Source organism: Anomaloglossus baeobatrachus, chromosome 1, assembly GCF_048569485.1.
Source record: "Anomaloglossus baeobatrachus isolate aAnoBae1 chromosome 1, aAnoBae1.hap1, whole genome shotgun sequence".
NCBI classification, from domain to species: Eukaryota; Metazoa; Chordata; class Amphibia; order Anura; family Aromobatidae; genus Anomaloglossus; species Anomaloglossus baeobatrachus.
In genome coordinates, this window is record NC_134353.1 from 918796537 (window position 1) to 918821544 (window position 25008).

A 25008-nucleotide genomic window follows, 5' to 3' on the forward strand; every position below is an offset into this window, starting at 1 on the left:
CGCCGCCTGAAGGACTCGCCTACCTAGACCGGCGTCTGCCGAAGCATAGGTATGCACCTGATAGTGTTTCGTGAAAGTGTGCAGACTAGACCAGGTAGCTGCCTGACACACCTGCTGAGCCGTAGCCCGGTGCCGCAATGCCCAGGACGCACCCACGGCTCTGGTAGAATGGGCTTTCAGCCCTGAAGGAAGCGGAAGCCCAGAAGAACGGTAGGCTTCAAGAATCAGTTCCTTGATCCACCGAACTAAGGTTGACTTGGAAGCCTGCGAACCCTTACGCTGGCCAGCGACAAGGACAAAGAGCGCATCTGAACGGCGCAGGGGCGCCGTGCGAGACACGTAGAACCGGAGTGCCCTCACTAGATCTAATGAGTGCAAATCCTTTTCACACTGGTGAATTGGATTAGGGCAAAATGAAGGTAAGGAGATATCCTGATTGAGATGAAAAGGAGATACCACCTTAGGGAGAAATTCCGGGACAGGACGCAGAACCACCTTATCCTGGTGAAAAACCAGGAAGGGGGATTTGCATGACAGCGCTGCAAGCTCCGACACTCTTCGGAGTGATGTAACTGCCACTAGAAATGCCACCTTCTGCGAAAGACGTGATAAAGAGACATCCCGCAGCGGCTTGAAAGGTGGTTTCTGAAGAGCCGTTAGCACCCTGTTAAGGTCCCAGGGTTCCAGCGGACGCTTGTAAGGTGGGACTATGTGGCAAACTCCCTGCAGGAACGTGCGGACCTGCGGAAGCCAGGCCAGGCGCTTTTGAAAAAATACGGAGAGCGCCGATACTTGTCCCTTGAGAGAGCAGAGTGACAAACCTTTGTCCATTCCGGATTGAAGGAATGAAAGAAAAGTGGGTAAGGCAAACGGCCAGGGAGTAAAACCATTATCAGAGCACCAGGATAAGAAGATCCGCCAAGATCTGTAATAGATCTTGGCGGACGTTGGTTTCCTGGCCTGTCTCATAGTGGCAATGACATCCTGAGATAATCCTCAAGACGCTAGGAGCCAGGACTCAATGGCCACACAGTCAGGTTGAGGGCCACAGAATTCAGATGGAAAAACGGCCCTTGTGACAGCAAGTCTGGGCGGTCTGGAAGCGCCCACGGTTGACCCACCGTGAGATGCCACAGATCCGGGTACCACGATCGCCTCGGCCAATCTGGAGCGACGAGAATGGCGCGACGACAGTCGGACCTGATCTTGCGTAACACTCTGGGCAGCATCGCCAGAGGAGGAAATAGATAAGGCAGTCGAAACTGCGACCAATCCTGAACTAATGCGTCCGCCGCCAGAGCTCTGTGATCTTGGGACCGGGTCATGAATGCCGGGACTTTGTTGTTGTGCCGTGACGCCATGAGATCGACGTCCGGCGTTCCCCACCGGCGACAGATCTCTCGAAACACGTCTGGGTGAAGAGACCATTCCCCCGCGTCCATGCCCTGACGACTGAGAAAATCTGCTTCCCAGTTTTCTACGCCCGGGATGTAAACTGCGGAGATCGTGGAGGCTGTGGCTTCCACCCACTGCAGAATCCGCCTGACTTCATGGAAGGCCTGACGACTGCGCGTGCCGCCCTGGTGGTTGATGTAGGCGACGGCAGTGGCGTTGTCCGACTGTATACGGATCTGTCTGCCCTCCAGCCACCGATGGAAAGCCAATAGGGCTAGATACACTGCCCTTATCTCCAGAACATTGATCTGAAGGGAAGACTCTACCGGAGTCCAGGTTCCCTGAGCCCTGTGGTGGAGGAAAACCGCTCCCCACCCTGACAGGCTCGCGTCCGTGGTGACCACAGCCCAGGTTGGGGGTAGGAAGGATTTTCCTTGCGATAGAGAATTGGGAAGGAGCCACCACTGAAGAGACGTCTTGGTTGCAAGGGACAGAGAGACGTTCCTGTCGAGGGAAGTCGACCTCCTGTCCCATTTGCGGAGAATGTCCCATTGGAGTGGCCGCAGATGGAATTGCGCGAACGGCACCGCCTCCATCGCTGCCACCATCTTCCCCAGGAAGTGCATGAGGCGCCTCAAGGGGTGTGACTGACCCCGAAGAAGAGATTGCACCCCTGCCTGCAGAGAAAGCTGTTTGTCCAGCGGTAGCTTGACTACCGCTGACTGTGTATGAAACTCCATCCCGAGGTAAGTCAGTGATTGGGTCGGTGTCAACTTGGATTTTGGGAAGTTGATTATCCACCCAAACTGCTGGAGAGTCGCCAGAGCGACGGTAAGGCTGTGTTGACACGCCACCCGAGAAGGTGCCCTGACTAGGAGATCGTCTAAGTAGGGAATCACCGAGTGGCCCTGAGAGTGTAGGACCGCCACAACGGATGCCATGACTTTGGTGAACACCCGTGGGGCTGTCGCCAGGGCGAAAGGCAGTGCCACGAACTGAAGGTGTTCGTCCCCGATGGCGAAACGCAAGAAGCGTTGATGTTCGGGTGCGATCGGCACATGGAGATAAGCATCTTTGATGTCGATCGATGCTAGGAAGTCTCCTTGTGACATCGAGGCGATGACCGAGCGGAGAGATTCCATCCGAAACCGTCTGGTGCTCACGTGTCTGTTGAGCAGTTTGAGGTCCAGAACGGGACGGAATGATCCGTCCTTCTTTGGCACCACGAACAAGTTGGAGTAAAAGCCGCGACCATGTTCCTGAGGGGGAACAGGGATCACAACTCCTTCTGTCTTCAGAGCGTCCACTGCCTGAAAAAGTGCGTCGGCCCGAGTGGGGGGCGGAGAGGTTCTGAAGAAACGAGTCGGAGGACGAGAGCTGAACTCTATCCTGTAACCGTGAGACAGAATGTCTCTCACCGATCGGTCTTGAACATGTGGCCACCAGGCGTCGCAAAAGCGGGGAGAGCCTGCCACCGACCGAGGATGCGGTTCGGGGATGCCGAGAGTCATGAGGAGGCCGCCTTGGAGGCAGTGCCTCCGGCGGCTTTTTGGGGGCGTGACTTAGACCGCCACGCATAGGAGTTCCTCTGGCCCTTCTCCGGCCTGCTGGCCGAAGAGGATTGGGACTTGGCGGAGGGACGAAAGGACCGAAACCTCGATTGAATTTTCCGTTGCGGAGGTCTCTTAGGTTTGGACTGGGGTAAGGACTCCTCCTTTCCCTTGGATTCCTTAATAATCTCATCCAATCGTTCGCCAAACAATCGGTCGCCAGAAAACGGCAAACCGGTTAAGAACCTCTTGGGAGCCGAGTCTGCCTTCCATTCGCGCAGCCACATGGCCCTGCGGACGGCCACAGAATTAGCGGATGCCACCGCTGTACGGCTAGCAGAGTCTAGGACTGCGTTCATGGCGTAGGAAGAAAAAGCTGACGCTTGAGAAGTCAGAGACGCAACCTGCGGAGCAGAATTACGTGTGACTGCATTAATCTCAGCCAGACAAGCTGAGATAGCTTGGAGTGCCCACACGGCTGCAAAGGCCGGGGCAAAAGACGCGCCCGTGGCTTCATAGATGGATTTCACCAGGAGCTCTATCTGCCTGTCAGTGGCATCTTTTAGCGATGAACCATCTGCAACCGATACCACAGATCTAGCCGCCAATCTAGAGACTGGAGGATCCACCTTGGGACATTGAGCCCAACCCTTAACTACGTCAGAGGGGAAGGGGTAATGTGTGTCAGTAAGGCGCTTAGTAAAGCGCTTGTCCGGAACCGCTCTGGGCTTCTGGACAGCATCTCTGAAGTTAGAGTGATCGAAAAACGCACTCAGTGTACGTTTGGGGAACCGAAACTGGTGTTTCTCCTGCTGAGAAGCCGACTCCTCTACAGGTGGAGGCGGGGGAGAGAGATCCAACACCTGGTTGATGGACGAGATAAGATCATTTACTAAGGCGTCCCCTTCAGGTGTATCAAGATTGAGGGCAACGTCAGGTTCAGAGCCCTGAGCTGCGACGTCCGCCTCGTCCTCCAGAGAGTCCTCAAGCTGAGACCCCGAACAGCGTGAAGAAGTCGGGGAAGATTCCCAGCGAGCCCGCTTAGCCGGTCTGGGACTGTGGTCCGGGCAGGAGTCCTCCGCATGGGACCTAAGGCCCAACCTGGGAGCGCGCGCTGACTGAGCCATGGATTGTGAAAGTGACTCAGAGAGTTTCTCAGCAAAAGAAGCAAACTCTGCCCCTGCCGCCTGGACAGGGGGAGCAGGGGGGTCTACCTGAGCCGAGGGGCCCACTAGTGACTGAGGCTCCGGCTGAGCAAGCGAAACAGGGGCCGAGCACTGCTCACAGTGAGGGTAGGTGGAACCCGCAGGTAACATAGCTCCACAAGAGGTACAGGTCGCAAAAAAACCCTGTGCCTTAGCACCTTTGCTCCTTGTGGACGACATGCTGTTGTCTCCTAGGAGAGTGATCACTGAGGGTATATGGGAAAGGGTATACAGCCCGACCGAACAGAAATATATATATATAGAATACGTATCTATTCCGGCACCCTATGGGGGACCAGCACCGGGTGACCGGTGTGGCTTACCGACCGCTAAAAAGCGAGTGTGTGTCCTCCAGATTCCCTGCCTTAGGTCTCCCAGAGCTGCAGAGCTCTTCCCTGATAATCCTCCACCGGCAGAATGCCAAAAACATGGCTGCCGGAGCTCTCAGGGGAGGAGAGGAGCCGTGGGCGGTGCTAGAAAAAAGTGCGGGAATCTGGGGTCCCCACAGTGATCAGTGAGGGGGGAGGAAACATACAGGATGCTCCGGCCCTCACATCCGACGTCAGGTCGGCAGTCCCGCCCTTACCCCTGACAGACAGGCCCAGGGGCGGGATTTTTGCTACTAGGCCGCGATGAAGCCGGGGACTAAATTTAAGACCGCGGCCGACAAGCAGGCGCGGTCGGCGCGGAAGTCCGCCGGTCTTCACAAATCAGCAGCTGCTGCAGCGTCCGGGAAGAAGGCGCTCCATGCACAGTCCCCATGGGGACACAGAGTACCTTAGAGATGCAGGGCCCGGTCCCTGCGGATGATTAGACTCCTGTCCGGCAGATTCCCACAGGGGCTGCGGAGGGAGCACGGTCCCAGTGAATGGATGACCGGTCAGGATCCCACTTCTCCCAGAGCCGCTAAGGGATGGTGAAGGAAAACGGCATGCGGCTCCGGCCTTTGTACCCGCAATGGGTACCTCAACCTTAACAGCACCGCCGACATAGTGGGGTGAGAAGGGAACATGCCGGGGGCCCTGTGGGGGTCCTCTTTTCTTCCAACCGATATAACTAATCTGAGAATGCATGAGTGGATGTGTGCCTCCTTCCACACAAAGCATAAAACTGAGGAGCCCGTGATGCACGGGAGGGTGTATAGGCAGAGGGGAGGGGTTACACTTTTAAAGTGTAATACTTTGTGTGGCCTCCGGAGGCAGAAGCTATACACCCAATTGTCTGGGTCTCCCAATGGAGCGAAAAAGAAAAATGCAATTGTACAATTGTTTTTTGGGCCTTTTATTCACTATATGGTAAAACTGAGGTGTTCACATGATGCCTCAGTTCTGTACAAGCTCGTAGATCCCAAACATGTATACTTTACTTTTTTTTCACCCCTTAGATAAAAATCAAGTTTGTCAAAAGAAAAAAAAAAAAAGAGAAACACACTTTGACACCATTTTCTCGGATCCATAGCGGTCTCATTTTTCAGGATCCGGGCTCAGTGACAGCTTATTTTTTGCATCTCGAGCTGACGCTTTTAATGGTACCATTTTTGTGCAGATTCTGCGTTTTGATCGCCTGGTATTGATTTTTAAAATAAATTTGTGGTGACCAAAAAACATAAGTTGGCTTTTGTAATTTATTTCTCGCCACACCATGTACCGATCAGATTCATTGATTTTATATTTTCATAGAGCGGGCATTTCTGAATGCGGCGATACCACATACATGAATATTTTTTTTAACGGTCTTATTTTGAATGGGGCAAAATGGGGGTGATTTGAACTTTTAGTTTTTTTTATTTTTTATATTTTAAGACAAACTTTTTTATTTTTTTTTACATTTGTTATTTACTTTACTAGTCCCCCTTAGGGACTTTATCACTGCACGGTCCGATTGCTTGTGCATTTTTCCTGATAAGAGCTGCATCACTCTGATCAGCAGAAATGCAGTGTCCCTAGGAGTGTCAGCGCTTCTCCGGCTCTCACAGGAAGTGAGTTCATGGTATCGTCAGGTGTCATCAGCTGACCCTGTGTTACCATGGCAAAACATTGGCGCCCCATAATCGCATCATGGAGCCGTCTATGGCGGCAGAAAATGGCGCGATCCACACAGCGGCCATTTAAATTGCGCTGTCAGTATTTGACAATGCAATCTAAAGGGAGTCTAATCTATCTGCGTCTGTTAGCCACACATCTGTGCTGATCAGATCAGCAGAGTGTGCGGGGATTACCACAGGCTCACCACCTGAGCCCGCAGTAACCGGATGGAGATGACCAATAACGTAATAGTACATCATTGGTCGTAAAGTTAAAGGGGGTGTATAGAAAAATAAACATGGCTGCTTTCTTTTAAAAAGTGCTCCACCCTGGTCCACAAATGAAACCATGGACATGTATGGCACTGACTATAGTACAAAGCAGCCATGTTTTTCTAATCCTTACAGCTCCGCTTCCACTGAGCGGACGGCTTACCTTATTTTGCTTTGTTAGTACACAGTCCAAGATGTTGCCGGCATAGTGGATGGTGAGTTCAGGAAGATCGGCATGTCTAAGGCACAGAAAAAAAAAATAAAGACATAATCATCATATTTTCAACAGTGCTTTTCTCTAAACTAGAAGCCATGCTCAGTGTTACGCTGCTGGAACCCCAGGTTTCAGGGAGAAGCAAAGTCTTGGGGCTCAAATCTTGTACCGGTCTACTAGGATCCCAAATGGACACACTGTCTGGTGACTGCTAGATTGTGGCGCCATTTTAGAGGGTTACTCCTGCTCTGTTCCTTTCTGCATCACGTGGGTGGACAGGTAACGCCATTTTTATGAATACCTGCCAGCACGCATGTGCATGTCCCGGCAGGTATCGGTAGCGGTCGCCTGTCCCCGCAGGTATCGGTAGCGGTCGCCTGTCCCCGCAGGTATCGGTAGCGGTCGCCTGTCCCCGCAGGTATCGGTAGCGGTCGCCTGTCCCCGCAGGTATCGGTAGCGGTCGCCTGTCCCCGCAGGTATCGGTAGCGGTCGCCTGTCCCCGCAGGTATCGGTAGCGGTCGCCTGTCCCCGCAGGTATCGGTAGCGGTCGCCTGTCCCCGCAGGTATCGGTAGCGGTCGCCTGTCCCCGCAGGTATCGGTAGCGGTCGCCTGTCCCCGCAGGTATCGGTAGCGGTCGCCTGTCCCCGCAGGTATCGGTAGCGGTCGCCTGTCCCCGCAGGTATCGGTAGCGGTCGCCTGTCCCCGCAGGTATCGGTAGCGGTCGCCTGTCCCCGCAGGTATCGGTAGCGGTCGCCTGTCCCCGCAGGTATCGGTAGCGGTCGCCTGTCCCCGCAGATATCGGTAGAGGTCGCCTGTCCCCGCAGGTATCGGTAGAGGTCGCCTGTCCCCGCAGGTATCGGTAGCGGTCGCCTGTCCCCGCAGGTATCGGTAGCGGTCGCCTGTCCCCGCAGGTATCGGTAGCGGTCGCCTGTCCCCGCAGGTATCGGTAGCGGTCGCCTGTCCCCGCAGGTATCGGTAGCGGTCGCCTGTCCCCGCAGGTATCAGCAGAGGTCGCCTGTCCCCGCAGGTATCAGTAGAGGTCGCCTGTCCCCGTAGGTATCAGTAGCGGTCGCCTGTCCCTGCAGGTATCAGTAGCGGTCGCCTGTCCCCGCAGGTATCAGTAGCGGTCACCTGTCCTGCTCACCTCTCAATGTAAATGATTACTGCTTTATTACATCTTTGTAGAAACATAAATGGCTGCACTTACAGCTGGAGAAGATGTCTTGTGATAAGTTCGGGAATGCTACGCTTGTCTTTCATGCTGCTCGCCGGCCAAACGACGGCCTCACATATGGACGCATCCTGAAACCGGCGCAGCTCGGACTTATCTCCCCAGAAACTCTTGAATTCCGGAGCCTGGTGATGATGGAAGAAGACGGAGGGTGACACATGAGCGGTGAACACATAGTTATGATTGTTGATATAGAGCGTTCTATATCTTGTATTTATTGGATAAATCTGCATGTAATGTAACTTTAGAAATGCTTTTATCACGAAAAATGTTGCAAGTGTCCATACAATCTATTGCAAATTTAAAAGGGAAAATGTAGTATATAGTATAGGCCACTAGGTGTCTCCCAACTTGCTGTATACTGCCTGTAGTCGCGTGTAGCTGCAGAAAACAGGAGGTGGATTACAGAAAGTTTGAGTGTCTCTCCTCCTCTCCTGTCAAACTGCTTACAATGGCAGGAGCAATTAATGCACATTGGGAAGTAAAGGAAGTCCCAACACCTATAGTGCTGATAGAATGCAGATAAAGAACCTTCCACTCAAAATTAATTTACAAAGCAAGATATTCAGTGCAGTTCCTGGACATATTAGACTTTTATGTGCACCAAAAGCAGCTTCACCTACAGGAGGGCAGAAAGACCATGCTTTTACTCTGGTTTTTGGTGAAATGACAGGTAAGCTTGAAACGGGATGTCTCTTATTTGCTATAAAATAATGCTTTTTGCATTTTTCCTGACCAACCTCAGGGCTATCTGCCGCCGGTCCCTTCTCCAGAACGCTGGTAAAAAAATCTGCAGCGAGCATCAGTCCCAGGGTCAGGGTGCCGATGTCCTTGTGCTGCGCTGGTTCCTCCGTTATGTCCCACTGAAAAAAGGGGAGAGACATTTTTAGGATCAGCCATTGATTCTAGTCTTTTAACTGGGAGAAAAAAAAAAAAATAGCAAAGATCACTTGTCTTAATACAACCACAGCCGCCCAAAGTCACCAACCACCTCTGTGGAGGTGCTGGTCCCTCTACATCCCCGGCAGGCTCACCTCGGGCTTCTGCGTCAGTGCATGTGACACGAGGACCGCACGCGGGCCCAGGCCCTTCTCCAGCACAGACAAGATGAAGGGTAAAGCCGATGCCACGTAATCCCCTCCTCTGTCTACGAGTTCGTTCAGCAGCTTCATTTTCTGGCAGGTTTTCTGCAGTTTGGCCACTTGCGCGATGCTTAAAAGAGGTAACAAGACAGTCAGCGAGGAAAAGCACCAGGAGTCCGGTGAGCGTGGGTGGTCCCAATCTATCAATCTCTGAATATCTTGCTCTATAAAATAATTTTGAGTTGAAGGTTTTTTTATCTGCATTCTATCAGCACTATAGGTGCCGGGACATCCTTTGTGAAGGTTGGGAATTTTGGGGAAACCACATATGGGGGTCTCTCAGGGTCACAGAGACGGATTTCAAATCGATCTGCGCAGATAAAAATGAATCTGACAACAATGATCACGCCGAGACGTATTCACTGTTGAGCAGAAGCAAGCTTCTGGCTCCTATATTAAAAGAAGGGAATTTTGTTACTTACCGTAAATTCCTTTTCTTCTAGCTCCTATTGGGAGACCCAGCCGATTGGGTGTATAGCTACTGCCTCCGGAGGCCACACAAAGCATTACACTAAAAAGTGTAAGGCCCCTCCCCTTCTGGCTATACACCCCCAGTGGGATCACTGGCTCACCAGTTTTAGTGCAAAAGCAAGAAGGAGGAAAGCCAATAACTTGGTTAAACAAATTCACTCCGAGTAACATCGGAGAACTGAAAAACCGTTCAACATGAACAACATGTGTACCCGAAAAAACCCAAAAATCCCGAAGGACAACAGGGCGGGTGCTGGGTCTCCCAATAGGAGCTAGAAGAAAAGGAATTTACGGTAAGTAACAAAATTCCCTTCTTCTTCGGCGCTCCATTGGGAGACCCAGACGATTGGGACGTCCAAAAGCTGTCCCTGGGTGGGTAAAGAAATACCTTATGTTAGAGCTGCGAAGACAGCCCTCCCCTACGGGGAGGCAACTGCCGCCTGCAGGACTCTTCTACCTAGGCTGGCGTCCGCCGAAGCATAGGTATGCACCTGATAATGTTTGGTGAAAGTGTGCAGACTCGACCAGGTAGCTGCCTGGCACACCCGTTGAGCCGTAGCCTGGTGTCGCAATGCCCAGGACGCACCCACGGCTCTGGTAGAATGGGCCTTCAGCCCTGATGGAACCGGAAGCCCAGCAGAACGGTAGGCTTCAAGAATTGGTTCTTTGATCCATCGAGCCAGGGTGGCTTTGGAAGCCTGCGACCCTTTGCGCTTACCAGCGACAAGGACAAAGAGTGCATCGGAGCGGCGCAGGGGCGCCGTGCGGGAAATGTAGATTCTGAGTGCTCTCACCAGATCTAACAAATGTAAATTCTTCTCATACCGATGAACTGCATGAGGACAAAAAGAAGGCAAAGAGATATCCTGATTAAGATGAAAAGAGGATACCACCTTCGGGAGAAACTCCTGAATGGGGCGCAGCACTACCTTGTCCTGGTGGAAGACCAGGAAAGGAGCCTTGGATGACAGCGCTGCTAGCTCAGACACTCTCCGAAGAGATGTGATCGCTACCAGAAAAGCCACTTTTCTGTGATAGTCTAGAAAGTGAAACCTCCCTCAGAGGCTCGAAGGGCGGCTTCTGGAGGGCAACTAGTACCCTGTTCAGATCCCATGGATCTAACGGCCGCTTGTACGGGGGGACAATATGACAAACCCCCTGCAGGAACGTGCGCACCTTAGGAAGTCGTGCTAGACGCTTTTGAAAAAAGACGGATAGCGCCGAGACTTGCCCTTTAAGGGAGCCGAGCGACAAACCTTTTTCTAACCCAGATTGCAGGAAAGAAAGAAAGGTAGGCAATGCAAAAGGCCAGGGAGACACTCCCTGAGCAGAGCACCAGGATAAGAATATCCTCCACGTTCTGTGGTAGATCTTAGCGGACGTGGGCTTCCTAGCCTGTCTCATGGTGGCAACGACCCCTTGGGATAATCCTGAAGACCCTAGGATCCAGGACTCAATGGCCACACAGTCAGGTTCAGGGGCGCAGAATTCCGATGGAAAAACTGCCCTTGGGACAGTAAGTCTGGTCGGTCTGGTAGTGCCGACGGTTGGCCGACCGTGAGATGCCACAGATCCGGATACCACGCCCTCCTTGGCCAGTCTGGGGCGACGAGTATGACGCGGCTGCAGTCGGATCTGATCTTGCGTAGCACTCTGGGCAAGAGTGCCAGAGGTGGAAACACATAAGGGAGCCGGAACTGCGACCAATCTTGCACTAAGGCGTCTGCCGCCAGAGTTCTGTGATCGCGAGACCGTGCTATGAAGGTTGGGACCTTGTTGTTGTGCCTGGACGCCATTAGGTCGACGTCCGGCCTTCCCCAGCGGCTACAGATTTCCTGAAACACGTCCGGGTGAAGGGACCATTCCCCTGCGTCCATGCCCTGGCGGCTGAGGAAGTCTGCTTCCCAGTTTTCTACGCCGGGGATGTGAACTGCGGATACGGTGGAGGCCGTGGCTTCCACCCACGTCAGAATCCGCCGGACTTCCTGGAAGGCTTGCCGACTGCGTGTCCCTCCTTGGTGATTGATGCATGCCACCGCTGTGGAGTTGTCCGACTGAATTCGGATCTGCTTTCCTTCCAGCCACTGCTGGAAGGCTAGTAGGGCAAGATACACTGCTCTGATTTCCAGAACCTAGATCTGAAGGGTGGACTCCTGCTGAGTCCACGTACCCTGAGCCCTGTGGTGGAGAAAAACTGCTCCCCACCCTGACAGACTCGCGTCTGTCGTGACTACCGCCCAAGACGGTGGTAGGAAGGATCTTCCCTGTGATAATGAGGTGGGAAGAAGCCACCATTGCAGAGAGTCCTTCTGTGAACAGGATACTTTCCTGTTCAGGGATGTTGACTTCCCGTCCCATTGGCGGAGAATGTCCCAATAAGAGGACGCAGATGAAACTGCGCAAACGGAACCGCCTCCATTGCCGCCACCATCTTCCCGAGGAAGTGCATGAGGCGTCTTAAGGAGTGCGACTGACCCTGACGGAGAGTCTGCACCCCAGTCTGTAGTGACCGCTGCTTGTCCAGCGGAAGCTTCACTAGCGCTGAGAGGGTATGAAACTCCATGCCAAGATACGTTAGTGATTGGGTCGGTGACAGGTTTGACTTTGAGAAGTCGATGATCCCCCCGAACGTCTGGAGAGTCTCCAGCGCAACATTCAGGCTGAGTTGGCATGCCTCTTGAGAGGGTGCCTTGACAAGTAGATCGTCCAAGTAAGGGATCACAGAGTGTCCCTGTGAGTGCAAGACTGCTACCACTGCCGCCATGACCTTGGTGAACACCCGTGGGGTTGTCGCCAGACCGAATGGCAGAGCTACGAACTGAAGATGGTCGTCTCCCATCACGAAACGTAGAAAACATTGGTGCTCTGTAGCAATCGGCACGTGGAGATAAGCATCTTTGATGTCTATTGATGCTAGGAAATATCCTTGAGACATTGAGGCAATGACGGAGCGGAGGGTTTCATCCGGAACCGCCTGGCCTCCACGTGCTTGTTGAGCAGTTTTAGGTCCAGAACGGAACGGAAAGAGCCATCCTTTTTTGGCACCACAACCAGATTGGAGGAAAACCGTGTCTTGTTCCTGAAGGGGAACAGGGATTACCACTCCTTCTGCCTGCAGAAGAGCATCGGCTCGGTGGGGACGTTCTGAAGAATCGAGTCGGAGGACGAGAACAGAACTCTGTCCTGTGCACGTGGGCACAATGTCCCTCACCCACCGGTCTGTGACCTGTGGCAGCTAAATGTCGCCAAAGGCGAGCGAGTCTGCCATCAACCGCGGATGCGGAGAGATGAGAGAGCTGAAAGTCATGAGGAGACCGCCTTGGTAGCGGTTCCTCCGGCTGCCTTCCTTGGGCGTGATTGAGCCCCCGGAAACTGAGCCCCTCTGAGGCTTTTCAGCTCTTTTGGACGAGGACAATTGGGACCTGCCCGAGCTTGGGAAGGACCGAAACCTCGACTGTCCTTCCAGGACAGCATTAATAGGGTAAGTCGCAATGCAGACATTGCGAGGTTACGGACGCCCCTGCGGCACAAATGTACATATGCTCAAGACCAGCTGTGCAAGAACAGCTGAAAAGCTTAGGGTGCCCATACGGCTGTAAATGCCGGAGCAACCGACACGCCGATAGCCTCATAGACAGATTTCAACCAGAGTCCATCTGTCTGGCATCTTTAAGTGAAGTCCCATCTCCACTGCAACTATAGCCCTAGCCGCAAGCCTGGAGATTGGAGAATCCACCTTTGGACCCTGGGTCCCGCGCTTGACCACGTCAGGGGGAAAAGGATAACGTGTATCCTTAATACGTTTGGAGAAAACGCTTCTCTGGTAAGCGTGGTGTTCCTGGACTGCTTCTCTGAAGTCAGCGTGGCCAGAAAAATACTCAATATACGTTTGAGCTACTGAAATGGGACTTCTCCTGCTGTGAAGCTGACTCCTCCGCTGGGGGAGCTGAGGGAGAAAGATCCAACATTCCATTGATGGACGCTATAGGATCATTCCTTATGGCGTCACCATCCGGTGTATCCGGATTGAGAGCGTTGTCAGGATCAAAGTCTGACTAAGTGCTCCAGGGGAGCATTGCACACAATGGGGTTCAGTGCCGTGGAACAGTATCACATGCAGTAAAAACAGCATCGAAAGCCTGTGTTGCTTATATGCTGCTGCCGACTAGCCATCTAGGACATAGAGCCAAGAATGGCGACCGTACAATGCAATGTATAGCATACAAGCATAAAGTACAATGAACACTGCAGCACATGCAATACAAGCAGCATAGAAAGCCTGTGCCTTGGCACCCCTGCTTTTCTGCTGCTGTAGACTAGCCATCTAGGGGAATATAGCCCAGAATATCGACCATACAGTGCAATGTATAGCATACAAGCATAGGTACAAATGAACACTGCAACCCCTGCAATACAAGCAGCATAGAAAAAACCTGTGCCTCAGCACCCCTGCTTTTCTGCTGCTGTAGTCTAGTCATTCTAGGCGAAAATAGCCCAGACTAGCGACCGTACAGTGCAGTGTATAGCATACAAGCATAAATACACATGAACACTTCAATACATGCAATAGAAGCAGCATAGAAAGCCTGTGCCTTAGCACCCTTGCTTTCCTGCTGCTGATGTGTCGCCATCTAAGAGGGCATATAGCCAAAAATAGCGACCTATGCAGTGTAAGCATAAAAATACAAATGGACAACTGCGGTATTTAGTGGGGTCAGCACTTCAGGTGCCGCTTACCGCCCGCCTATAAGCGGGTGTGTGGTCGCCCTAGTCCTGTGCCTGGTTGCCCAGAGTCCGATCTCTCAGCTCGGACTGCAGGAATGGCTGCCGGCGTCCTTCTCCAGCTCGTGTGAGTAGGGGCGGGCCGTGGGCGTGCCCCCAAGTCAGAGCGGGAAACCGGCGTCCCACAGTGTCCAGTGAGAGGGCTGGAGCATGTAAATAAGGCTCCAGCCCTCGGCGCTGCTGATTGTACAGCGTCTCTCCCCTACCCTGATTGACAGGGTGGGGGCGGGAACGAAGCGGAGCTAGGCCGCAAAAGCCGGGGACTGGATTTATAAGCGCCGCCGCCGTAAAAGCGCGGTCGGCGCTAAGTCCCCGGCGCACTACAAGTCCCAGCCGCGCCGCCGCTCCCGGAGCGTCCGGCGCGGTAGTTCCCCATACATAAAGTCACTCAGCTAGGCTGCAGTGACTGTAACCCTTTACTGTCCCCGGCGCACTAGCACACCCAGCAAGTCTGGAGTGTGCTGTGCCTGTGTGTACGGGGACACAGAGTACCTGAATGGTGCAGGGCCAAGTCCCTGAACGGTACCCAGCTCCGTATCCAGCAGGTTCAATGGGTCTGTGGATGGAGCCCGGCCTCAGGGCTTTGGGGCCGGTAAGATCCCACTTCCTCAGAGCCCCTCAGGGGGATGCGGAAGGAAAACAGCATGTGGGCTCCAGCCTCCGTACCCGCAATGGGTACCTCAACCTTACAAACCACAAGTGGGGTGAGAAGGGAGCATGCTGGGGGCCCTAGTATGGGCCCTCTTTTCTTCCATCCGATATAGTCAGCAGCTACTGCTGACTAAACAGTGGAGCTATGCGTGGATGTCTGACCTCCTTCGCACAAAGCAGAAAACTGGTGAGCCAGTGATCCCACTGGGGGTGTATAGCCAGAAGGGGAGGGGCCTTACACTTTTTAGTGTAATGCTTTGTGTGGCCTCCGGAGGCAGTAGCTATACACCCAATCGGCTGGGTCTCCCAATGGAGCGCCGAAGAAATCAATGTAAATGCGCTCATGAAGTTTCCGGACTAATGATTTAATAAAGAAAACAAGGTCACTGCTATACTCACTGGAAAACATGGTCAAAGCTTCTCACAAAAGGCTTGGGCACCGTGAGGACGAGAAGAAAGCCATTGGTGTTGGCATCATCAAGGACCCTGAGTGACTCCTTGGCCTCAAATTGTATCTATATGGATAGAAAAGTAATCGGACAAGGGGTGAATTTGACATGTCAGTCCCCTTGGAACATTTTTCTGTAGGGATACCCCCATACAAATGGAGAGAAGAATAAAAAAAAAATCAGATAACAACCGGACTGTGCTGGAGAAGTTTATTGAAGGAGAACTTGTAAGGCTGCAAGAAAGGACAAGAGGTTGGTATATAGGACTAAAGGGGGTGTTACACGCAGCGATATCGCTAGCGAGCATTCCCGCCCCCGTTGTTTATGCGTCACGGGCAAATTGTTGCCCGTGGCGCACAAAATCGTGAGGAGCTGTCACACATACTGTGCCGGCGAACAACCTCCTTTCTAAGGGGGCGGTCCGTGCGGCGTCACAGCGGCGTCACTAAGTGGCCGCCCAATAGAAGTGGAGGGGCGGAGACAAGCGGCCACAACATGCCGCCCACCTCCTTCCTTCCTCATTGCTGGCTGGTAAGCTGTAGGTCGTCGTTCCCGAGGTGTCACACGTAGCGATGTGTGCTGTCTCGGGAACGACGAACAATCTACGTCCTCTACAACCAATGATTTTATGAAAATGGACGACATGTCAACGATGGACGATTTGGTATTTTCCATCGTTAACGGTCGTTCATGCGTGTCACATGCAACAACATCGCTAACGATGCCGGATGTGCGTTACGGAATCCGTGACCAGAGCGATATATCATTAGATCCGTGGTTGCGTGTGACGGGGCCTTAAGACTCCCCCCGCAGTTTCCTCATCTCTCACCTGTTTGTATTGAGAACTTGTAAGGCTGGAAGAAAGTCTTAGGCCCCTTTCACATTGCGTTTCAGTGGCTCCAGTCGGGGCATCCGTCCGAAATCCCGCGCCTCCCCCCACAAAACAAGTTTCCGATGTTTGCGCCGACAGGGCCATTGAGTATAATGGAGCAGACAGAGCAAGCGTATGCTCTGTCTTGCACCAGTTTTGCGTCTATACGCTTTTTGCAGGCGGATGCCCAGACATAGTCTGCTACGTCTGGGCATCCGCCTGCAGAAAGCGTATACACCCGAAAATGGTGCAAGACAGAGCATACGCTTGCTCTGTCTGCTCCATTATACTCAATGGCCCTGTCGGCGCATATATACAAAACTCGTTTTGTGGGGGGAGGCGCGGGATTTCGGACGTATGCCCCGACGGAGCCACTGAAACACAATGTGAAAGGAGCCTTATATACCAGCCCCTTGCCCTAAGACCTCTCCGCAGCTTCGTCATCTCTCACCTGTTTGTATTTGGCAGCCGTCATCTCAGCGCAGAGATTAATAAGTCCAAGGGGGTCCACAAATACCACTTCAAACGCCTGATGGAAGTCTGCTATGGAGGGCTGCAAGAGGGAAAAGAGGGGAGTCATCACATGAGCACATGCTGTATGTAAGCACAATCCAATTATGGGGCGGCACACGTCACAGCCGACACCTCCCGGTATTCCCTGCTTGTTCAGGGTCTGCACAAATTTGCTCTGGAAATTGTCATTACTTGGGAGTGGAGTTTTTCAAGGAGTTTGTTGAGAGAATCTCTCCAAATCTTAAGAACTTGGAGCATCCGCTCAATTTCAGCTCCAAAAAATCTGCCTAATTACTCCGTGTGCACATAACCTTTCGTCAATATTCACACTGGTTTTTTTTCCCAGGAGCTCAAAGAAGGGTTTTTCAAGAATGCCTGAAGTGGGGGGGTGAGTTTTTTGTTTGTTTGGGAAATTTTTATAGTTTCTGCTCAAAAAAAACCTCTTGACATAAAACTCAGTGTGAACATAGCCTTACTCCACAATCACTCTGCTCCATTCATTGACTATGGTACTGCCAGATGAAGACGATTACAGCACCCAGCTATTTTCAGCAGTCCTATAGATGATATATGGAGCTGAGTCAGTGCATAAGCATCTCTACCCTATTGAACACCGGGCTGCAGAGCTCAGTTCTCAGGATTCTGGAGGCTCGTTCTCAGGATAGCCGAGTTAGGCTGCTTTCACACATCAGTTTTTTTGGCATCAGGCACAATCTCTCGAAAAAACTGATGCGACACATCCGTCGCATCAGTTTTTTCTCATCCGTTTCTTCCATTTTTCAACGGCTCCATTGTGATACTGAGTATGCTCAGTTTAAAAACAAAAAGAAGGGAATTTTGTTTACTTACCGTAAATTCCTTTTCTTCTAGCTCCAATTGGGAGACCCAGACAATTGGGTGTATAGCTTCTGCCTCCGGAGGCCACACAAAGTATTACACTTAAAAGTGTAAAGCCCCTCCCCTTCTGCCTATACACCCCCCGTGCCTCACGGGCTCCTCAGTTTTGGTGCAAAAGCAAGAAGGAGGAAAAGTTATAAATTGGTTTAAAGTAAATTCAATCCGAAGAAATTTCGGAGAACTGAAACCATTCAACATGAACAACATGTGTCACAAAGAACAACAGCCCGAAGGGAACAGGGGCGGGTGCTGGGTCTCCCAATTGGAGCTAGAAGAAAAGGAATTTACGGTAAGTAAACAAAATTCCCTTCTTCTTTGTCGCTCCATTGGGAGACCCAGACAATTGGGACGTCCAAAAGCAGTCCCTGGGTAAGTAAAGGAAAACCTCGTAATAGAGCCGTAAAACGGCCCCTTCCTACAGGTGGGCAACCGCCGCCTGAAGGACTCGCCTACCTAGGCTGGCATCTGCCGAAGCATAGGTATGCACCTGATAGTGTTTCGTGAAAGTGTAGAAGAGGAAAGTTGTATTTCAGCTCACCCGTAATATTATTTCACCTGGCTCCAAAACCCAGAACGGTGCAAGGATACAAATTCCGTGTTCAGGAATATAAAGCAGTAAGTGGTGGAAATTCCTTTCCTGATCCAGCAACACGTCCGGGATAAATGTGAATTAAAAATTCATTTTATTGAAAAAAAGAGAATTTTGTTTACTTACCGTAAATTCTTTTTCTTATAGTTCCGTCATGGGAGACCCAGACCATGGGTGTATAGCTACTGCCCCCGGAGGACACACAAAGTTACTACACTCAAAACGTGTAGCTCCTCCCTCCTAGCATATACACCCCCTGCTAGCCAGTTCTAGCCAGTTTAGTGCAAAAGCTGAAGGAGGACATCCACCCACAAGAAGAGAGAGTAAAATCCGGAAGAGCCGGAACCTCTGTCTACAACAATAACAGCCGGTGAAGACACACGGAACAAGAAACCTGCCAACAGGCAATAGGGAGGGTGCTGGGTCTCCCATGACGGAACTATAAGAAAAAGAATTTACGGTAAGTAAACAAAATTCTCTTTTTCTTTATCGTTCCTATGGGAGACCCAGACCATGGGACGTTCAAAAGCAGTCCATGGGTGGGAATAAACAGACAACTGAGAAGCAGGCAAACCTAACTTCACAAATGGGCGACAGACGCCGGAAAGATGCGTCTGCCCAAGCCCGCGTCTGCCAAAGCATGAGCATGCCTTGGGTAGTGCTTCGAAAAAGTATGCAGACTAATTCGAGCTGCAGTCTGACAGACCTACTGAGCCGTAACCTGGTGCCTGAAAGCCCAAAAAGGCGCCGACAGGTCTGATCAAATGTGCTCTGATCCCCGGCGGGGAAGGCACTTGAGTACACTTGTAGGTCTCCGAAATGGCCGACCTAAGCCAACGAACCAGGGTCGGCTTAGATGCCGAGAGACCGCTACGCTGACTAGCAGTCAGCACCAGAGAGAGGTGCACCGCCTAATAACGGCGGTGCGAGACACATAGATCCGGAGCGCCCGCACCAGATCCAGGATATGCAACGCTTCCTCAAGCGATGAACAGGAGCCGGACAAAAGGAAGGCAGGAAAATTGCCCCGGATAAGGTGGAAGCAGTAACCACCTTAGGGAAAAAAGTCCGGAGTCGGACGGAGACCACCTTGTCTTGATGCAAAGACCAAAAAAAGGGGGTGACTCCGAGAGAGTGCAGCCAGAACTCTCTGGCGGGAAAATATAGCCACTAGAAAGACTACTTTCTGTGAAAGATGAAACAAAGAAACCTCCCCAAGAGGCGCAAAGGGAGGTTTCCGGGAACCGGGAGGACCGGATTAAGGTCCCAGGGCTCCATAGGCCGCCGGAAAGGCGGAATGATGTGAGATGCGCCCTTAAAGGAGCGCACCGGAGCCAGCCGGACGATACGCCGCTGGCACATACTGACAGAGCTGGGACCTGTCCCTTAATGAGGGATAGTCCTAGCTGTAGACCGGACTGTGGAAGGGACAGGAGGGTCGGCAAGGCCAAAAAGGTCAAAGGACACTTTGGAGCTCGAGTCATAGCGGAGATGACTTCAGGAAGGATACCAGAAGTCGCCAAGATCCGGGACTCAAGAGCTACGCCGTCAATCTGAGAATCCAGAATTCTGACGGAAAAAACGGACCTTTTGAGAAAAGGTCTGGACGGTCCGGAAGATGCCATGGCAACCCAACGGACAGAAGGAGCAGGTCAGAGTACCAAGCCTGCCTGGGTCAGTCTGGAGTATGAGAATGACCCGACGGCCCTCTTTACTGATCTTGCGCAGGACTCTGGACAAGAGGTAGAGGGTAAAATACGTAAAGAGACGAAGCTGGGGTCAAACATGAACCAGTGTGTCTACCGCAAAACCTGAGGATTGTGGACCACGGTTGGACAGCTGAAATAGTCTGCCTCGCAGTTTTCACATCTAGGATGTGGGCTGCGGATACGGTGGACTAGGAGTCCCTTGTCCACTGAAGAATGTTGAGCCGCCAAGATTGCCAGGCGGCTGAGTGTCCCGCCCTGGAAGCTGATGTAGGAAAAACGCTGTCACGTTGTCCGACTGGACTCGAATGTGCCTAGCCGCCAACAGATGGTGAAGGCTTAGAGAGCTAGAATACAGCTCTGATTTCCAGCACATTGATCCAGAGGGCTGATTCGGACAGAGTCCAAGCGCCCTGCGCTCCACGGTGGAGATATACTGCTCCCAAGGCGGATAGACTAGCATCCTGGTGAGGCTCACCCGGGACGGGGCCAGGAAGGAGCGCTCCTGAGACAGAGTGGCCGAAGCCACCACTGAAACGAGCCTCTGGTCAGTGGCGAAGCCACCACCCCGTGGGAGGAGGGAGTTCGCTTGTACAGCGGAAAACATCCAATCTCAGAGGACGCAGGAGAAACTGGGCAAGGAATCGCTTCCATTGATGCCACCGTCTGACCAGCACCTGTATATGGTGTCTGATAGAACGACGCCGACCGCCAGCGGAGGGACTACTGATCGACTAAGAGCAGCTTCACAAGTGCCGATAGAGACTCGAATTGCGTCCCTGAGAACCTCTGGTTCGAAGTCAGAGTGGACTTGGGCAGAAAGACAAGCCACCCGAATAGGTTAGAGTGGCGAGAGTGAGCGAAGCACTCTGCTAAGAGTCAGCACTGGATGAAGCCCCGACAAGAAGGCCGTCCAGGGCAAAAGATCACTGCCAATCCCTAGGGGTGCAGGACCCTAATCACAGCTGCCCCAATGAGAATACTCGAGGGGCCGTGGAATTGGACCACTCCGATTGTCAAAACGTAGTCAACGCTGGTGTGAAACTGCGATTGACCCCTGCAGATAGGCATCTCTGATGCCGATGGCTGCTAGGGAATCTCCTTGGGTTATTGATTGATCCGGTGAAAAACACACGGAACAAGACCGAGACTCCATGTGAAAACGCCACACCTGACTATGCTTGAAAAGCTAAAGATCCAGGTCGGAAGGCACCGCCCTCTTCGGGGACTAGGAATAGATTTAAGCAAAAATCTCAGAACCGTTCCCAGTCGGGAACCGGTACAATTACTCCATTGGTCTGCAAGAAATGCCACGGCCTGTGAGAAGGCGGCGGCCTTGGAGCCGGGAGGAGTTGACAGAAAAAATCTGTTTGGCGGGTGGACAGAATTCCATCCTGTAGCCATGGGAGATATAATCCCGCCCCCACTGAACGGAGACGTGTTAGAACCATACGTCGCCAAGTGGAGAGAGCCTGCCACCGACCAAGGAGGTTGTTGGCGTGGCTAGATAGCTCGGAGGAAGCTGGCTCAGTGGCAGCATCTCCTGCGGTCTTCTGAAGACGCAGCTTCGAGCCATTTGGTTCTATGAACCTAGGCCGAGCTAGAGGACGATCAGATGGAGGAACGGAAACCACCGAAACCTCAACTGATTCCTGCCCTGGACAGGTTCCCTGGTTTAGGATTGTGGCGAGGAAGCACACTCCCCGCCAAGAGCTTCCTTAATTTCACCCAGCTTGGTTCCGGGGAAACTGGGCCCACCAAGGGGGAGCCCAGCCAGGAACCTCCATAGAGGCATCTGCCTTCCAATTTCGAAGCCACAGGAGCCTGCGGATAGCGAGGAAGGTAGCCCAGACCACCGCCGTGCGGCGTCTAGCATGGCAGACCTGGCAGAGGATGAAAAGACTGAAGTCTGGAGTTCAGGCAACCGTTTTGGGCATAGAGTCCCTGTGAGAGAATGCATCTCCTCCAGAGAAGCAGAGAAGTTACAAAAAACTGCTGTAAGCTGAGGAGAACAAGCTCCTGCCGTTCCCATACCGACTTGGCCCAAAGGACAACCGGGCGGACCGCAGAACCTTAAGTGAGGAGCCATCAGCCACTGACATAACGGTCCGGGCTGAGCCACCTGAAGTGAATGAGCCCACTTCTTGACCACCATGGGTGGACAGGGGAAACACAGTCCTCAGAAACACGCTTCATCTCAGAGCGGAGTGAGGTCCAGTACAAAATTAATGTACGGTAGAATCCTATAGAGGTGCCGTCAGCCACTGATACAACTAACCGGGCAGTCTAGACCGGAGTGGCTACCCTGTCTGAAGGGAGGGGGAGACAGGCAGCAGAACCCCGCTGTGGGGTCTGCAGGATAGGCTGTGGGCTTGGACGCAGCGGCCTGAAAACTGGAGTGGTTAAGTAACACACTCCTTGGCCTGCTAAAGGTAAACTGTGCCTTTCTGCCAGCGGGGAATACTCCCCTGATCAGGCGGACACAAGAATAATGGACGCAAGCCAATCATTCGCATCTGCGTCACCTACGGACGGATCAATGTACATAAAGTAGCGTCCGTGTCCGCGGTAGAGACATCTTCCTCGTCCGGTGAATCAGCTCGTAATCGGAGCTGCGGGACGGGGAGGACAGGGGACCCTGCGTCTCCCTGTCAGGAGAACGGGGTCTGAGCCCAGAAGGAGAGTCCCTTGTGAGCTTGGCCGAGCCAGCAGAAAACGCCCTGAGAGGGGAACTGCATGCTCAGCAGATGCCGGGACAGCCGACCCCTGGAAATAGGAATCCTATGGGGGTCAGCCACCAAAACCGGAGCAGCTGGAGGGACCATTAATGAGCCCCCATGCTGAGGGGCCACAGTGGTTAGGAGCTCGGTATAGCCGTACGAGACTACCTGCAGTGGATAATAAAGAAACAGCCTGCAGCCTCGCTCTGTGAGACATGCTGCAGAGGTGGGGGCTCTGTCCAGCATGGGTAGAATACCCAAGACAGGGGTTCAGCCTGGGGGGACTCCCACCTAAGAACCATTACAGTGTGCCGGTTCAGGCAATATGAGGTTACATGCAGCACATGTAGAACCTTGTAGCTTAGCTGCTAGAGTGAGACATGCTGCTGAGGGGGAGATTCTATGATAAAGAATTAACTCCTTCAGCATGCCTGAGAGTGTCATGCTGCTGAGGAGGAGATTCTATGATAAAGAATTAACTCCTTCAGAATGCCTGAGAGTGTATAAAAAGTGCACAACCAGGGGTTGTGACTTATCAGGCCATATTATGAGTGCCCTCCGGATTCCAAGCCTGGACCCTCAGCCAGTATTCCCTCCCTGTGCTGCAGGGCAGCCAGCGCCGACCAGTGTACTAAGACGCTGGAAAATGGCGCCACAGTGAGGGGGGGAGGCGGGGGTTAACCCAGGAGCGGGAATCGGAGGGCGAAGGAGATGTACAGGGGAGGGAATCATCACCTCAAAACGGAGCGTCCTCCCCTGTGCAGAGCGGCCGGCGGGCGGCTCTGCAGCGTCCCCCTGCATGCCTGACATGCAGGGGAACGAAACGAAACTAGGCCGCGGCTGAAGCCGGGGCCTAAAGTTATGCATGCGGCCGAAAATCAGGCCTCATCGGCGCGGTTCTCAGTAAAAACTGTGGAACCGGCCGGAAACACAGTAAACAAAGCAGCATTATTCAGCAATCACTGTCCCCCCCAATAAAAGTGCCCCACATGCAGAAAGACCCTCTGAATAAACGTCTCTATACTTAGCTTTGAGACGCAGGGTCCAGTCCCTGTGGGGTGGGGGTCAGTGCTCCGTCCAGCAGGGTCCTGCACAAGGGCTGCGGATGGAGGCCGGTCTCCTGCAAGGCAGTGAGAACCGTGTTGGCTCCCACTTCAAATCAGAGCCCCTAAGGGATGTTGAAGGAGCGCGGCATGAAGGGCTCCTGCCCTGAAGTCAACCTTAACAGCACTGCCGCCAGGGGAGTGTGAAGGGACATGCCGGGGGTCCAGTGGACCCGCTTTTCTTCCAAATCTTTGTAAAAAATGAAAAATCAAAAAGGGATGCATGTGTGTGTGTGGATCCTCCTGACACAAAGCAAGAAACTGGCTAGAACTGGCTAGCAGGGGGTGTATATGCTAGGAGGGAGGAGCTACACGTTTTGAGTGTAGTAACTTTGTGTGTCCTCCGGGGGCAGTAGCTATACACCCATGGTCTGGGTCTCCCATAGGAACGATAAAGAAATTATTAAAAAACAATCATCAGAATGACATCCAAAAAATGTTTTCTTTAAAAAGAAAGCGTCTTACGCGTTTCTGGCCATTGTGGCCCTTAGTCTATGACTAAGGGCCACAATGGCCAGAAACGCGTAAGACGCTTTCTTTTTAAAGAAAACATTTTTTGGATGTCATTCTGATGATTGTTTTTTAATAATTTTTCAATAAAATGAATTTTTAATTCACATTTATCCCGGACGTGTTGCTGGATCAGGAAAGGAATTTCCACCACTTACTGCTTTCGTGAAAGTGTGCAGGCTCGACCAGGTAGCTGCCTGACACACCTGCTGAGCCGTAGCCTGGTGCCGCAAAGCCCAGGACGCACCCACGGCTCTGGTAGAATGGGCCCTCAGCCCTGAGGGAACCGGAAGCCCAGAAGATCGGTAAGCTTCGAGAATTGGTTCCTTGATCCACCGAGCCAGGGTTGATTTGGAAGTCTGTGACCCTTTACGCTGGCCAGCGACAAGGACAAAGAGTGCATCCGAGCGGCGCAGGGGCGCCGTACGAGAGATGTAGAATCTGAGTGCTCTCACCAGATCTAACAAGTGCAAATCCCTTTCACATTGGTGAACTGGATGAGGACAAAAAGAAGGTAAGGAGATATCCTGATTGAGATGAAAGGGGGATACCACCTTAGGGAGAAATTCCGGAACCGGACGCAGAACCACCTTGTCCTGGTGAAACACCAGGAAGGGGGCTTTGCATGACAGTGCTGCTAGCTCAGACACTCTCCGAAGTGATGTGACTGCTACTAGGAAGGCCACTTTCTGCGAAAGGCGTGAGAGAGAAAT

At 52.5% G+C, this 25008-nt stretch overlaps 1 protein-coding gene across 1 annotated transcript in view; it reads right to left on the reverse strand.

The window, feature by feature from the left end:
• NOL6 (nucleolar protein 6) overlaps window positions 1-25008 on the reverse strand; it is a 175110-nt gene that overhangs the window by 90171 nt on the left and 59931 nt on the right. Inside the window, exons 10-15 of the mRNA XM_075328588.1 lie at window positions 16709-16810; window positions 15337-15452; window positions 8926-9103; window positions 8632-8754; window positions 7868-8016; window positions 6610-6685 (exon numbers count right to left, since the gene is read on the reverse strand). Of these exons, the coding sequence (XP_075184703.1) occupies window positions 6610-6685; window positions 7868-8016; window positions 8632-8754; window positions 8926-9103; window positions 15337-15452; window positions 16709-16810 (744 nt within the window). The remainder of the gene's footprint in view (window positions 1-6609; window positions 6686-7867; window positions 8017-8631; window positions 8755-8925; window positions 9104-15336; window positions 15453-16708; window positions 16811-25008) is intronic.